This window comes from Bos indicus x Bos taurus, chromosome 8, assembly GCF_003369695.1.
Source record: "Bos indicus x Bos taurus breed Angus x Brahman F1 hybrid chromosome 8, Bos_hybrid_MaternalHap_v2.0, whole genome shotgun sequence".
Taxonomy (NCBI): Eukaryota; Metazoa; Chordata; class Mammalia; order Artiodactyla; family Bovidae; genus Bos; species Bos indicus x Bos taurus.
In genome coordinates, this window is record NC_040083.1 from 112,271,571 (window position 1) to 112,288,200 (window position 16,630).

The window sequence follows — 16,630 nt, forward strand, 5'->3', positions numbered from 1 at the left end:
TTTCCAGGTAAATATTTTTTAAGTGATATCTTTCCCTAATGACAACCTTGAAGCTACTTCCGATATTTCTCGCATATTCATAGGAACTGCTACGTAATGTGTATGTTAATGCTGTTATATGCTGTAAAATTGGTTGCATAAGTGCTGTTTAACACATTTTAATGGTGTCTGGAAACATGAGCAGTTGAAACATTATTTTTCAGATTCCAGTTTGCAAACAGAAATAACTGCCCACTTTAAGGAAGGACAGTCAAGTACACATGAAGGCCAGGAGAATCCAGCTTCTCCAGCGTTGATCAGCCCTCGGTTATGGGCTCACCACCCTCCCGGCTGGCTGCATCCTCTCATGGGCACCGGGGCACAGGGAACCCACGGCCACCTCTGCCCCAGGCTGCCCCTTCCTTTGAGCCTTTCTCCCCACTTCTCCCCAACTCCTTCAGGGTCTCCCTCCTCTTGTCTTGTAGGAGCTCAGAAACCAGCCTGGAAGTCAGGACGTTCTCTTTCATTGTTCCTAAATTACTTGCCACAGACTCTCTGGGCCTTTTAAAAGTTCACTGCAACATTCTGACACAGAATGGTAGACAGCAGGCCCCACACGCGTGGCCGGGCGTCCTTGGCAGTGCCTGACGCCCTGCGTACAGAGGGGAAGAGGGGTGATCAGACAGCAGGCCGAGAGCTCATCACTGGGTGCCTTCGGGGCTCCGCTCTCCCGGAGGAATTTATTTGCTGTCCTTCCAACCCCCACCCCGCCCCGCAACAGAGCTATCCCTGTCATCCCAGCCCCGAGAGGTCTGGTGGCCCCAAGCCCCTCCCGAGGCTGCAGGCTGCTTCCAGCTACTGGGGGTCACGTCTCTGCTCATCGCTTGCAAACAGGGGAGGGGCACCCGCTGCTCGTGAAGCAGCTCCTGGCCCTGTGCTGCGGCGCCGTCTCCAGGCAGCAGCTCTGCAACCTCGGATGCATTGTGCTGCACAAGCTGCACTTCAGCCTGGGCGCGGACGCAGAGCCCACCAGCGGGGCCAGGACGCAGGTACGACGCTGCGAGTCATCACCAGTCCCGTCACCAGCACGACCTCACTCCTCACGTCAGCACGCAGGACAGAAATAAATACAGCATGAAGAGCTTCACATACGGTCGCTTTAGATTTGGGCAAAGCAGAAATCATTACTGGCAACTTGCCTCTAGCTCCAGGATACAAGCACCCAAGGTCAGACAGAACATGTAAATATGTAAATCTGCTGCCAAGTCACTTCAGTCGAGTCCGACTCTGTGCGACCCCAGAGACGGCAGCCCACCAGGCTCCCCTATCCCTGGGATTCTCCAGGCAAGAACACTGGAGTGGGTTGCCATGTCCTTCTCCATGTAAATCTACACACGTGTGAATCTTCACTGGCCACGCTTTGTGTGCTGCTTTTAGTGAGAAGTTGCCGAGCACTAAGTGTAAAATTTCATCTGTGAAATGCAAATGCTTTGGAGTTTCAGAGACATTTTAAGTATATAAATGAAGCCTCTTCGTGTTCCGCTTGATCCTATGAAGCATTCAGCTAGCAGCTGAGCAGAGGGTGGGTGCGGCGTCTGCGTTCCCTCAGCCAGGAAATGGGAAGATTCCGTTTACAGCCCAAAGCTTCCACTCCTCAACTTACAACTTTTCCTTTCCCCTAAGGCCCTTTTCTCTAACATTTTGCTGAGTGAATATTTCCATTGCCTCATTAAATCTTTCAGCCCCCATTTTAAAATAGGCTTTCGTTATTTCGGATAGTCTGTGAAGATTATTTAAACATCTCACTGTAAACCAGCATAATGCCCTTATGTAGGAGCAACGTTTAATTTTTTTTTCTATTCATAAAGTGACTGTGTTTCTGGTTCCGCGGGTCAGTGGCTGAGCCTGAGCACTCCTGTGTGACCAGCAGCGCAGGCCTGAACGGACGGAAGTGTCACCAGCCTTCTTGGAGCCAAAGAGACGGACTGGCCTGGGCCCGACGCTGGCCCCAAAACACACATGGATTGAGTGCAAGAGATGGAGAAAAGACTCCACTGATCGAAAGAACGCAGAGGGGATATCACTGTCCTACAGAGCATACGTTACAATAAGGGAGCTATCACAGACAAAGGTTATTACATCAGGATTAACGCTCAGTTCTCAAAGCAGAGGTAGCCATCCTTAACACGGGTGCGCCTAACGACAGAGCCTCAGACCACGTGAGGCAGACACTCACAGCCGGTCATGGGAGAGCTTCCCCCCAGGGACCAGGAACCAGCCAGGTGCCCTGCTTATCACGTGTCTCATCTCCGACGTCAGCACACGCAGGGCGCTCATGCCCGCTGCAGGAGATGGCGCAGCTTCTCTAGATGGTGGGCAGGGTCAGCATGGAGGGCAGCTCCTGTGCAGGGGCAGCCGCCAACCCCCCACTGGATTCACGCAAACCTTACTTTACTGGTGAAAGCCGGGACACCTGACCTTGGTGCAGAGGCAGCCAGGGCTTGGAGAGAGGACCAGACTGGCCGCACTGCCCTTTCCAGCTCGGGGGTCAGCTGAGCATCTGCACCCCCTGAATCCAGAGTCAGGAAGGGGGGTGCGTCTGTGAAAAGACGCGGTGTACCCGCTGTTCCCAAACTACCTGTGGTGTAGAAGTTTTAAAAATAAAAAATAGTAGAGGACAAATCAAGATTTACTCTCAGATATCTAGACAATAATGCATGTTTTCAGCGATAAGCAAGGTTTTCTTTAATAGGCCTTTTCTTGGGGAGTCATTTTAGAGGGTGAAGATGATAAGGTTACAACACCGACTCAATGGACATGAGTCTGAGCAAGCTCTGGGAGATGGTGAAAGACAGGTGAGCCTGGGGGGCTGCGGTCCAAAAGCCACCTAGGGAAAGGGAGGAGCAGACTTAAAGCTGCTCCCAGTTCCAGGGAGGCCACGGCGGGGGCGACCCCACCCCTGGGGTACAGAGAGACGCCTCAGCCCCTCGGCCAGGCCCCGCTCAGAGCAGAACGCTGAGAGGATCTCAAGCTTCTGAGCACAGTATTCAGGCGGTAGCAGCTGGCTCCAGGTGAACACACCCCAGCGGCTGAGGTCAGCGATCGATTCGTATGATGTGATGTTTGTGACACGGATTGATGCCAAGAAAATTTGCCATGGGATTTCAAAATAAACAAGCAAAGCCTGGTGTTAACAGAAATGACACTAACCATCTGGAGATACTGGAGGAAACTGTGACCCCTGGGTTAGAATTTCTGTCTGTGAAACTGAAGCTGCCACGGGAAGTGGATGAAATCATCTTTCCCCAGAGCAAGTGTGGAAATTTGATTAACATTTAAAGCACTTCTCACAACTTAGAATGTTGTGTGTGGGAAAACTCATGCCCCGAGGGTCTTAATTAGCAGGAAAGGAAAAATTAGGAGGACTTTCCGGCGTGTGATCTGGGCATCTAGTCGCTTCTCCCCCCGCCCCGTTCTGTGGCAGGGGGTCCCTCCCTCAGGCAAACTGGGTGCTGGAGGGCTGACTCTGTCCTCCCCACCTCCCCTCAACTGTCCTGGGCCAGCGGGGGCCCCTCAGCCCAGAGCCCCAGAGTACTGATTCTGGATCTGCCAGCCATACCCCAGCTGCCTTCCGTGACATCGCGGGGCCGGAACTGAGGCCATCAGGGTTATCTGTGGTTATTCTTGTTTATTTTCCTAGCAACAATAAAGAACATCACTGCATTTGAGAAAAATTCAGTGATTATGCAAATCTGTAGATAACTCTCCAGCATTGGTAATTCACAGCCTTGGTTTTTGGATAATCCTTCAGTTTCAACACAGGGACCCCAGTTCTGCACAAGGTCAGCACTCAGCAACCTGGAGGGAATCCTCCTCCCTGGACACAACTTCTCTACCAGAAATTGTTGTTCAGTCGCTAAGTCGTGTCCCACTCTTTGCGGGTCCATGGACTGCAGCCTGCCAGGCTCATCTGTCTTTCACCACCTCCCAGAGTTTGCTCAGACTCATGGCCATTGAGTCGGTGATGCTATCTAATCATCTCATCCTCTAAAATTATTCCCCAAGAAAAAGCCTATTAAAGAAAACCTTGCTTACCACTGAAAACATGCACTGTTGTCTAGATGTCTGAGAGTAAAACTTGATTTGCCCTCTACTATTTTTTATTTTTAAAACTTTATTGAAGTATGATTGACAGATGTGCCATACACGGCTGACGAGTCTGAAGAAGAGGAGACACGTGAAACCAGCAGCCCCTGTTTGTCATAAACATATCCATCACCCCACAGCCGGAGACGACAGCGCTGTGTGGACAGGAGGTGTGTGAACGGCGCGGCCACTGTGGAGCCAGCATGGGGGCTCCTCAAAGAAACGGAAGCAGAACTACCGTTCGAGCCAGCGATCCCACTCCTGGATATTTATGCAAAGGAAACAAATGCTGAGTCTCGAGAGCCCTGCGCCCCACGTCCCTCACCATTCACAGCAGCCAGGCCACAGACACGATTACAGCGTCTGCTGACGGGTGGAGGGCAGATGGCAACAGAGAGCATCCACAGGGAGGGATACTCTTCGGCTAATTTTTAATGGCAGAAAAGCAACAATGCTGTAGGTGACTTGCATCTCAACTTTTAGATCCTGAAGCGATCAGGTTTTGCTGTTGGTCTGCAGCTCTGATGTGTGGACTCAAGAGTGAATCGGCTTTAAGCCATAAACCCGGAGGCAGGGCACACAGAGACGGGCTCAGTTTTGAGAAAGTGGTGCTGGTGAGAATTAGAAAATAAATTGCAAACTGTAGCCCTCAGGATTAAATTTCTATTGGGGGCCCTATTAAATCAGGCTGTTTGTTTTTAAAAATGTGGAGGACATGAGTGAAAATGTCTTTTTGTGTTTCATCATTTGACCGTGAAGTTAGAAATATCTGACGAGAAGGTCTTCTCCTGTTTTGTGGCTCCTTCGACCACATAAACGGTGGTCTGAGACCCCCACGCCTCTGCACCCCCACCTCCAAGCCGGCTGGGATCTTCAGCAGGAAAACACTCTCACATCTCACTGGCTGCTTGAAAAGAAGAAAACTGTGGACGGCTGATTAATGAGTTTAGAGTGAGAAGGGCCCGGGGTCCACAGCAGAGTCCTTTCCATCAGTGGATGTGGGGCTGGAGGCAGGCCCGCCACCCACCCTCCTGACCACGTCCAAATGCTGGGCCTGGCGCTTCTTCAGTGACGGCCTCCTCAGCGTCCCTCCCAGCCCCGAGGGCCCACTTACCGGCGGAGAGATGAAGACATAGAGGGATGAGCCCCTCAGCGCCAGGAACCTGGGTCTGAAGGTCTGAGATGAGCCGGCACCTCCTAGTCTCTCGCTGACCCAGCCCATGTGGATGACCTGCAGAGCAAAACTTTCAGAATGAACTGCCAGGCCCCATTCAGAGCACAGGGCCGCCGGGTGGCAAGGGCAGACAGCAGGCCGCCCACCCCACAGTCCGACCCGGCCACGACCACCCTCCAATTTGGGCACACGGCACAAATGTGAGACACCCGGGTCCAGACAGCTGCACTGGGCCAGGCCCTGAACATGAGGTTCTGATGCACTGGGCCAGGCTCGAACACGAGATTCCGCTGCACTGGGCCAGGCCCTGAACACGAGCTTCTGAGTTACTTAGTTTCGGCCAGTGTTGGATGTCTCAGCTATATCAGAGTTCTGCCTTCCACATATATTTAAAACCAAGTTATTTAATCACATTCTATTAGAGATTAGTATTTCTAATCTGTCTCTGAGGTTGCAAAATCAGCTAGTATATTTTTCATTTCTGTAGTAAACATTTCATTAAGACTCGTGGGAGAAATGACTGTTTCTTTGTAGCTCGACTTTCAACACTGAACATAACACGACAATATTAGATTCTAGTGACACAATGCGAACTGTCACAATTCAGAATATGATTAAACGAGTTAATGGAGACAGTCACGCAACTTAAGAATTGAGTGCATGGATTTAACAGTAAGCTAAGGCAAGACCCGGGGTGTCTTCCCTGGGTGTCTTATCCTACTTCCCTCTGCGTCTGCCTTAGATCACTCGCCCTCCGAGGACGAGGCCCACGTCTTTACCTGTATCTGCTCCACACCCACGACTGGCAAGGAGGGCTTGTTCCTTAAAGTTTCTTGAAAGGAACTGTGAGTGACTCTTCACCTATCGCTGTATGTGTGCGTGCTAAGTCGCCTCGGTCGTGTCCGACTCTGTGACCCCACAGACTGTAGCACACTAGGCCTCCCTGTCCTTCACCATCTCCTGAAGTTTGCTCAAACTCATATCCATTGAGTCGGTGATGCGATCTAACCATCATATCCTCTGTCACCCCCTTCTCCAACTATTGCAAATCTTTAAGTCACTAGCAAGCTCAAAAATCGGCTTTGGTACTGTGTCTATCACCAGGAATCTTACCCAGATTCTTTTCAAACTACTAATTTAGTAAAGGCCGGTAGGACCAAAAAATGAACACCATTCAGAAGGAAAACCAAGTCACAGAAAGAGAACAGCCCTTGGTGGGTCTCTAGCAGCATGGAGTGAGGGTCCCTAAGACTGCAGACAACATTTCCTCTGCTGAGGACCCCTAGCAGACCAAGCTTCAGCTCGGATCTCAAAGGGGCAGGGGAGACGAAGTAATTCGTGTACATATATGTAAGGGGCCTACACATACATAAGTGACCTACATACACGTAAGGGGCCTACACACACGTAAGGGGCCTACATACATGTAAGGGGCCTACACATATGTAAGGGGCCTATATGTACATAAGGGGCCTACATGTACATAAGGAGCCTACACACACGTAAGGGGCCTACACATATGTAAGGGGCCTACATACATGTAAGGGGCCTACACACATGTAAGGGGCCTACACATATGTAAGGGGCCTATATGTACCTAAGGGGCCATATGTACATAAGGGGCCTACACACACGTAAGGGGCCTACATATAAAAGGGACCTAAATATACGTAAGGTACCTACATATATATAAGTAATTCTTTTGCCTGTAGGGAGGAAAAACTCTGTTGTTTTTTTCTTTACTTTTCAATCATATATTCAAATGCTGCCAAGTCTCCAACAATCATCTTTCTCTTCATGAAATACTCAGAGGTGGTGATGTAGGTCCCACAAGAGGTGGATGATATATACACTGGAGCCTAATACGGGGGAACTTAGCTTAAGACAGAGCTGAATACCCAGACGTGAAAATGTGTCAGTAGGTAGACCAATAAGACAGATGTGGATGGATGGATGGATAGATGGACGACAGATACCCAGACAGACGAGTAGATCCATAGATAGGTGACAGATAGCTGAGCATGGGTAGATAGGTGGACAGACAGACAGATGATATGTGGATAGAGTCCCTTTACAGATGGACCAGGGTGAGCAGGAAGCTGAGTGTGTAACTTCCAGGCTGATCTGGAGAAGCCGGGACTGTTTCCAGCAGAGCAGCACCAAGCGCTCTTCTCGCGAGGACGGCGTGTTGGAGACAGAGTCCCCTCTGATTCCCCGAGAGCCACCCTGTCTCTCTGGAGACGCGGGCACCAGCTGTGGCAGCCCCTCTGCTCCAGGCCGGCGGGTGCGACCCCCCAGGCTGTGGCAGTCATTCAAGTTGCTGCTTTTCCTCCCTTGTTTGGTTGATACAGTGCTGGGCGCGTGTCGAGGAGCAAACCAGGAGCTCGTCTTCCAGCAAAGACGGTGATGCACAGACTGTTAATAACCTGACACATCTGTAAATTGGATGTGAAGTTAATGCAATTCCATATGTAATTTAATTCTGCCTGGATTAATTAGCAAAGAAATAAGTTATCACTCAGCTATTACTGGGAGCACTGGGCGCTCTATGACTCTTCTTTAGGTATATGCAGTGCATAAATAATTTTAAGAAAAGCTAATTTTATCTTTTGTATTATGAACTTTCTAATGATTTATTACATATTCCAAGAAATAAAAATATAATTTTATGAACACCTATCTGATTGTATTAAATTAAGGGACTATAACCATTAAAATTAAGGAGCATATTTTTCTTTATCTTTTCTGATTTCATTTTTATAGAAAATTCCTTTTTCTTTGTTTTTTCACTTGACTGAGTCGAAATAACTAGTTAAGCACCCATCACATAATAACTATACAACTAGTCTCTTCCTTTTCACTGAAGAAGCTCGAATACCTTGAGTTATTTAGGCTTCTTTTGGTTTTGCTGATTAAGGTATCCACTTTAAGTGAGGTTTTTCAGAAGAAATTTATTTTGTAAAATAGATTCTTGCTATTTTGGCAGGGTGACCATTTGTCCTGGATTTCCTGGGACAATTCTAAATTTACTCCTGTCGTCTTACTATTACTTTAGGTCGGATGACAAGTTAGTCATTTTATTTGCCAGACGTAAAGCCTGAAAATCCACACTCTGTGCTTCTTACTATCCTTCCAGGTCTGGTTTCCTTTGTTTTCGTGTGTCAATTTCAGTGGTCGTCAAATGCCTTTATTTTTTCATGCTTATTCAAATATTATTTTTACTAACTTCCAAAATCAATGATTAATTGCTAAAAATGCAAAAAAAAAAATCTTTCCTTTTTAAAATAGGGTCCAACATCATAAATCTAAACTCCTTTCATGCATACAAAATGTTTAGCTTTTGGAGAAATGTGAAACAATCCTCTACTAAAAACTTGGCGTATCAGGGCAGGCTGAGCTCTCTCACAGCCCCGCACAGTGAGGCTCTTCTCTAATGTTTCTTTCTAGATAATCGAATCCACCCCCTGAGTAAAGTCAAAGTTATATAGAAATATTAAGGTTAAAAAAAAAAACAAAAAACATTAGATTACCCATTCAGTTCAGTTCAGTCGCTCAGTCGTGTCCAACTCCTCACGACCCCATGGATTGCAGCACGCCAAGCCTCCCTGTCCATCACAACTCCCAGAGTTTACCCAAACTCATGTGCATCGAGTCGGTGATGCCATCCAGCCATCTCATCCTCTGTCGTCCCCTTCTCCTCCTGCCCTCAATCCCTCCCAGCATCAGGGTCTTTTCAAATGGGTCAGCTCTTCGCATCAGGTGGCCAAACTATTGGAGTTTCAGCTTCAACATCAGTCCTTCCAAAGAACACCCAGGACTGATCTCCTTTAGGATGGACTGGTTGGATCTCCTTGCAGTCCAAGGGACTCTCAAGAGTCTTCTCCAACACCACAGTTCAAAAGCATCAATTCTTCAGTGCTCAACTTTCTTCACAGTCCAACTGTCACATCCATACATGACCACTGGAAAAACCATAGCCCTAACTAGATGGATCTTTGTTGGCAAAGTAATGTCTCTGCTTAATATGCTATCTAGGTTGGTCACAACTTTCCTTCCAAGGAGTAAGCGTCTTTTAATTTCATGGCTGCAATTATCATCTGCAGTGATTTTGGAGCCCCCAAAAATAAAGTCTGACACTCTTTCCACTGTTTCCCCATCTATTTCCCATGAAGTGATGGGACCAGATGCCATGATCTTCGTTTTCTGAATGTTGAGCTTTAAGCCAACTTTTTCACTCTCGTCTTTCACTTTTATCAAGAGGCTTTTTAGTTCCTCTTCACTGTCTGCCATAAGGGTGGTGTCATCTGCATATCTGAGGTTATTGATATTTCTCCCAGCAATCTTGATTCCACCTAGTGCTTCTTCCAGCCCAGCGTTTCTCATGATGTACTCTGCCATTACCACTGTCTTATTTCATAGATTAAGAAACTGTTGCTCAAATGTTAATTTGTTCCAACTACACCAGAGGGGTTAGTGGGCTCAGAATCCAGGTTTTATTCATAAAAGACCGCCAAAACTGACATCATACAAACGTGGCTTACTACGTGATAAAATTTCACTAAGATAAAACCATTGCAAAATTACTCCAGTGCTCAGGAGGCCTTTGAAACCTAACTCACTTCACATCCCTTGTGCTGGGAGTTTTGCTCCTCAGATGGTTTTAACCTTCCTTGAACTAGTTCATTGTTCTCTCGTGTGATTCACTGAGAAAGAAGAGTTAATTTCTAAGTAAAACAAAACATGTTTTGATTTCCAGATGGGTGCTCTTTTCAACCTGCCAGGCAATCAAGTACAGCCACGAGAACGCAGTGTCGTCCGAATACGTCAGGTTCAAGTCCTGTGAAAGCTGCGTGTTCTCAGCATAATAGGCACTCATGTGTGCGTGTTTCCAGACTGCCGACCACGCGTGATGTGTTTGGACAGTCCTGGAGAGGATGACGTCCCTGTGATAGGACGTGGAGCAGCTGAAGGGAGGGGAGGAGGGCACGCTCTCTGCGGTCCTAAAACCACGTAGCCCCCACGGGCTCCTGGACACAAAAGCCCTTCCGTGTCCCCTATCTCTGGCTTGTGGGAAATAGGCTTCATTCCGCCTCGGGGACCTTCCCCGGGTTCCAAAGGGCAGATCTCAGCAGTTGCTAATCAGGGACGGGACAGGACACAGAGACAAGGGAGAGGGAGTGGAGAACCAGAAGCGCATCCGTGGGGCAGGGTCCTGCCTCGCCCTTAGGGGACACACAGAACAGTGTTTTGAGCTCTTCTGCAGAACAAAAACCCACCAGATGGAAGATGCTAACTCCCTGATGAAGCCCTCTTCATTCCAGCAAGAAGGTGTCCATTTGATAGGAACCACTGAAGCCCAGAACAAGACCACCTGATGCCAGGCGGGCTCCGGATGGAAGGAACGCAGGCCCTGCACGCACTGGATGCTGATCAGCACTCCCACCTGGACGAGAAGACACCCCATTGCCCACCCCCCAACCCTGGATGAGAAGACGCCCCGCTGACCACCCTCGCCCCTGAGGGGCACACGGAGCACTCCCACCTGAATCAGCAGATGCCCTGCAGCCCACCCCCCCATCCTGGACAAGAAGACGCCTTGCTGCCCACCCCCCGCTGCCAGAGGGGCACAACCGAGCACTCCCACCTGGATCAGAAGATGCCCCGCTGCCCACCCCCGCCCCCCTGGGGGGCACACAGCTCTAAGAGCACGTGCCTGCTGTGGCTCCCTTTGCTGGGCAAGGCAATAAAGCTGTTCTTTCCTGATTCACTTCACTTTGCTCTTGGAAGGAATGGGCTGAGGGCTCCTGAAGAGGTGGGGCTGCAGCGACCCTGGCCCAGGGGAACAAAGGCCTGCGTGCTGGGGCAGGACAGCACTCTCCTCCCACCCCACCTGCAGCAGCACTTGCCCTGTCAAAGGCCTCCCAGAGCAAAGCTTCCCAGTGAAGGAGTTAGCCAAGAAAATTACACGATGCTGACGATTCCGAATCATACAGGCTGGTCTCAGCCGTCAAACCCCTCGAAGCCTCCACAGTCGCATCTGGGCATCACTTGGTCACGGTTCCTTCATAAAATGTAGGCGCCCCTCGATCACTCACTGGTAACCTGGCACCCTCAGGCAGGACGGTTCCTGCCATGTAATCTTCAGGATAAACAAGCAGCTTTATGGAGTTAACCCTGAAGGTGAGGACTGCAACTTCATCACACATGTGCTAATGCTTTTCTGTCAAAATTTCCAAATCAGATTTCAAAAGCAGAAAGAGGCAACTTTTGGAGACATTGTATGATCAACATGAAAACCACAAATCCTACCTGGTCACAAGGAGAACAGCATTTATTTGCCATTTTCATCTGTAGAGAGAGGGAAGCAAGGAGTCAGTATAATTTTATTAATGGCGTAATTATTCAACCTGTCTAATTGGCAACTGAAATTAATTAGCTGCATGAACTGACCCCAGAAGTAAGTTTCTTTTATAATGCTTTTTCTTCCTGAAAACCAAACCAGAGGACAGAGGAATGTGTGGCAGCGAGTCTCATAATAGAACGCCCAAGACGAGCACGCAGACTCTGCTGTTCCTTAATTATCGGCACTTTATGTAAGAAAAGCCATAGGGCAGCAGAAGCTTACACTTCAACATATGAAAAACTGGGGGAAATGACTTCTGCACACACCACCTCAGGTGACTATAGTTTCACAGCTCACATTCCTTCCCCGATTCTCCCAGCGATCCTGCAAAATCCAACCAGTGAGGACATGAAGGTCCAGAGTAATAGAGCAGCCAAGACTGCCGGGGAACGGGCTCTGCATCCGCGGTTCTGGCTCGCGGGTGTTCAGCTTTCCTTCCCTCTGCCCGCCCAGCACGCCAGTGTGAGATTCATACGGAGCCCAGTGTGTCTGCAAATACCAAGCTGCCACCACCTGGCCTTTCTCTTTACCTTTTATCCACCCAGATACCCTTGAAATCAAATGTCAAGTTGGAAAACTGAGGTCTTAGAGAGAGTCTGGTGGGCTTCCCAGGTGGCACTGGTGGTAAAGAATCCACCTGCCAATGCAGGAGACTTAAGAGATGCAGGTTTGATCCCTGGGTCAGGAAGATCCCCTGGAAGAGAGAATGGCAACCCACTCCAGTATTCTTGCCTGGAGAATCCCATGGACAGAGAGGCTGGCGGGCTACGGTCCATAGCACTGCGCAGAGTCAGACGTGACTAAAGCAACTTAGCACGCACATGGCACCTACTGGGCAGCTGAGAGCCCCTGGGGTCCTTGGAATAGAAACCTCACGCATTTCTGCTTCCCTGGTATTTCACAGTGCTCAGGCAACCAGCGTTGGGCAGCTTCCAGGAACAAGTCAGGAGTGAGAGAGACAGGGCCGCGGGGGCGGCTGCGGGGCCCTCCCCTCGAGCCGCAGGCATCTGAACACACAGGCCCCCGCCTGCCCCCAGCTGGCCTGGACCAGAGCAGACCCGGGGGCACGAATGCGGACAGTGGGGCAAGTCAGCCGGTGGGGCCTGAGGACCACAAGACTGGTCCACAGCCACCTTCGGCCAAGGGCTGCTCCTTCCGTGAGCCCCCGCGGCTGTGGCCATGACGTTACCGCCAGGGTACAGGGTGCTCTAGGGAACTTCGGACTTGATTTAGGTGCTCCTCCCACCCCATGTGGTTTTAGTGTACATTCACTTATTTCAATATTGACTTGGTCATTACACAGACCATTCAAGGACACAGAGCACCTGCTCCCTCCTGGGGACCTGCTGAGAGCCGCTGAGACTATCTGGTGGCCGTGCCTCTTTCTAAGCTTCCTCCATGTTTTGGAAAATCACATCTCTAACCGAGCTGGGTTCCCCAGATACATGTCACATTACATCAATGCATTTGGATAGAGAACATATAAAGTATATGCTCACAGAGAACGCTGTGTAGGTATGTGGAAAGACGAGACAAGAGACAGGGCCAAGGTGACGAGTCCAGACCCTGACTCAGCCTCTCCTCTCACACCAGGAAACTTTCGGGTGACTTAATCTTTCCCTTTGTCTTAGTTAGAGATTCGATTTGTTGAAAAAGAGAGTACAATGTTTGCTTTTCTCTTTCCGATTTACTTCCCTCTGTATCACAGGCTCTAGGTTCATCCACGTCAGTAGGACTGACTCAAACGTGTTCTTTTTACAGCTGAGTAATACTCCATTGTACACACGCACCCCAACTTCTTTATCCGTTCGTCTGTCGATGGACATCTAGGTTGCTTCCATGTCCTAGCCACTGTGAACAGTGCTCTGTGACAACCCAGGGGCGGGGTGGGGTGAGAGGGGGGAGGGAAGCTCAAGAGGGAGGAGACACATGGATGCCTGTGGCTGATTCATGTTGATGAATGGCAGAAACCACCACAATATCGTAAAGCAATTATCCTCCAAATAAAAGCTTCCTTTAAAAGTACGTGCTTCTGTTTAACGTTCTGACCAACTGTTTCAGGGTTAATCTTAAATAACAAAGAGTCGTGACTATTTCCATGGACTGAAAAGCAAACCCAGGGACGGGGACTGTCTCCACGCTCACGTTTCGCAGCATCAGATCGCTGATGTTGGCCGACACCATTCTCAGCCAGTCGGCACGCTCCTGGGCCGTGTGAAACTGGAGGGGCCCCGAGCTCACCCCATCCAGGGCCTGCACCTGGATCGCGCTGGACCTGAAGGAGGAAGAGAAGAGATGCTGGGGGGAAGCGCTGGGGCCGGGTGCCTCAGGAGTGGGAGGGGGCGGTGCTGTCACCAGCCCCCGTCAGCCCTGCTCGGCAACGCCACGCTGCCGCCACGCGAGGCACAGCTCAAGCTGTGGGCTAAAGGAACCTGTCTCAGTCCCCTAGGCAGATATGCTGAAACTAAGTTCAGTGTATCACTTCCTCCTGCTGATGGAGGCTCTCCAGACGTCACTGGGTCTGTTTGGCTTATGGTTCTGATGGAGCCCAGTTTCTTCTTGAGGTTCTACCTGGCCTTTCCATCCCCTGTTAAAACTGGCTCCCGAGGCCCCCCACTGTCACTGCTGAATCGTCTGCTCCTCCTCCAGCACTGCTGGCTCTAGCTCCGTGTACTTTGGGGTTCTGTGTGGGTGCACATATAGTTTTAATTGTTATCTCTTCCTGATGATTTAAACATTTATCTTTAAAAAAATACCCTCTCCTCTTTATTTCTAATAACAATTTTAGTTTAAAATTCTATTTTGTATGGCTCTACTGTAACCAGTCCATCTTTCTTGTGTTTACTGCTGATGATATCTTTCTCATCTTTTCTTTTTCTATTTGTATCTAAAATGTGTCTCTTGAAGATAGATCTTGTTTTTTCTATTTAGTCTGAAAAATTTACCTTTTAATTGGGTTATTTAATCATTCAAATATAATTTTATTATTGGTACAGTTAGACTTGTGTCTGCCATTTTACTTTTCATTTTCTATGTGTCTCACATAATTTTTGTTCCTCTGCTCCTCTTTTCCTGCTTTTTTTTTATATTAGTAAGCATTTACATTTCTTTAGTAATTTTAAATATATATGTGTATATACATACAGATGAAGAACAAACTAAATATGGTGAAAGCAGAAGGGAGAAAATAATGAAGACTGGAGGTGGAATTAATGAAGCAGAGAAGAGGAAATCAGTGTGAGCGAAATCTGGTTCTTTAAGAAGAATAGCAAAACTGGTAAGCTTTTAGCTATATGGACCAAGGGAAAAAGAAAGAAGTCTCAAAATACCAGCATGTGAAGTGAAAGTGGAACTGTTGCCATCAATATTACAGGAACAAAAAGGGTTTTAAAGAAGTTACATGAACAACGATGGTCACTAAATGAGAGAAATTAGATGAAATGGACAAATCCTTGAAAGATACAACTACTTAAGCTGATTTAGGAATAAATCTGAAAAGATAATATTACAAGTGTAGAGACTCAATTTTTAACCCCAGACTAACCAAATAGAAAAGTTGAGGCCCAGCTGGCTTCACCACTGAAGTCTACAAAACATTCAGAGAAGAATTAATAACAATTATTCACACTCTCCCCCAAACAGAACAGAACATTTTCAACTTACTTACTTTGATACCAAAACCACAATTCATCACAAGAAAACTACAGACTAATATCTGTTTTGAATATAGATGAAAAAAGTCTCCATGAAATACTAGTAAAGTCAATCTAGGAACATCTATTAAGAATTATATACCATAATCAATGGGATTTACCCCAAGAATTCAAGGTTGGTTTGACACTTGGAAATTAACGTCATACATCATAGCAACAGAATTTTTAAAAATCACACAATCATCTCAACAGGTGAAGAAAAAGCACTTTGCAAAATCCAGAACCTTCTCATGCTAGAAAACAGTCAACACAGGGGGTGTTCCTAGTTTGAAAAAGGGCTTCAGCAAACACCTGGGCACCGGGTATAGACAGTCGGCTCTCTGAGGAAAAGGGGTGAGTTTTGAGTCCCAGCATGTCCATGCTTCAGCTCCAGGAGACAAGCAGACGCCTAAGCTCTGGGAGTCCCGTCCACATGGCGGGCTTCAAAATGCCAACTGCACTAGAAATGGAAATTCTGGGAGAAACAACGTGGAATAATGAATATGATTCCAGTAAACCCACAGGTCCCACGCAAACACTGCTGCTTGATGAGGTTATCTGCCAAGGAAAGCAGTAGAGTAAAAACCACATGAGCAGAAACAGTGGAGGTGTTGGCATCAACGCGGATGACAGACCCCAACACGCCAGCAAAGTGTGACGAGGAAATTCACTTTTTGGCTTATTGTTATAAAAGTCATGCTAATTAGAGTCCGTTGCACAAATCGTGTTCATGCTTGCTTGAATGGAGAAGTCTCCTGATCAACTCTGAGGTTTTATCTTCTCAACGTTCAACTCGTGCAGCGTTCAGGCTCCCCTGCAAGTCCCTCCCCCTCCGCCGTCCACAGGTGGAACCTGCCTCATGGTTCTACGGTCATAGCACCTGCTCAGGATTCTCAATATTTTAACCACATGGTCAAGGTCATGGTCAGAACTAGAAATCGCGGAGTACCCACTGCCCAGGACTCAGCTGCTCTGTGAGGTCACACATCAGCTTTTAAAGATCAGCAGTAAAACCTACACCCAAAGAAGGCAGTGTGTTTGGGGCCTGAGTTCCCAGGGAGCAGCCAGACAAGGGGAGGATGGACCGTGCTGTGTGCTTTTGGGGCCTGAGTTCCCGGGGAGCAGCCAGACAAGGGGAGGATGGACCGTGCCCGTGTGCTTTTGGAAAAGTCTGCCCCTTCCAGGATTTCCTCACACTTGGAGACAAAGTCTGAGTTTCAAAGAGAAATCTAGGAA

At 48.3% G+C, this 16,630-nt stretch overlaps 1 protein-coding gene across 1 annotated transcript in view; it reads right to left on the reverse strand.

Annotated features, from left to right (window-relative positions):
* SNTG2 (syntrophin gamma 2) overlaps positions 1-16,630 on the reverse strand; it is a 77,697-nt gene that overhangs the window by 14,320 nt on the left and 46,747 nt on the right. Inside the window, exons 11-13 of the mRNA XM_027550246.1 lie at positions 13,848-13,977; positions 11,609-11,647; positions 5,240-5,356 (exon numbers count right to left, since the gene is read on the reverse strand). Coding sequence (XP_027406047.1) covers positions 5,240-5,356; positions 11,609-11,647; positions 13,848-13,977 — 286 coding nt within the window. The remainder of the gene's footprint in view (positions 1-5,239; positions 5,357-11,608; positions 11,648-13,847; positions 13,978-16,630) is intronic.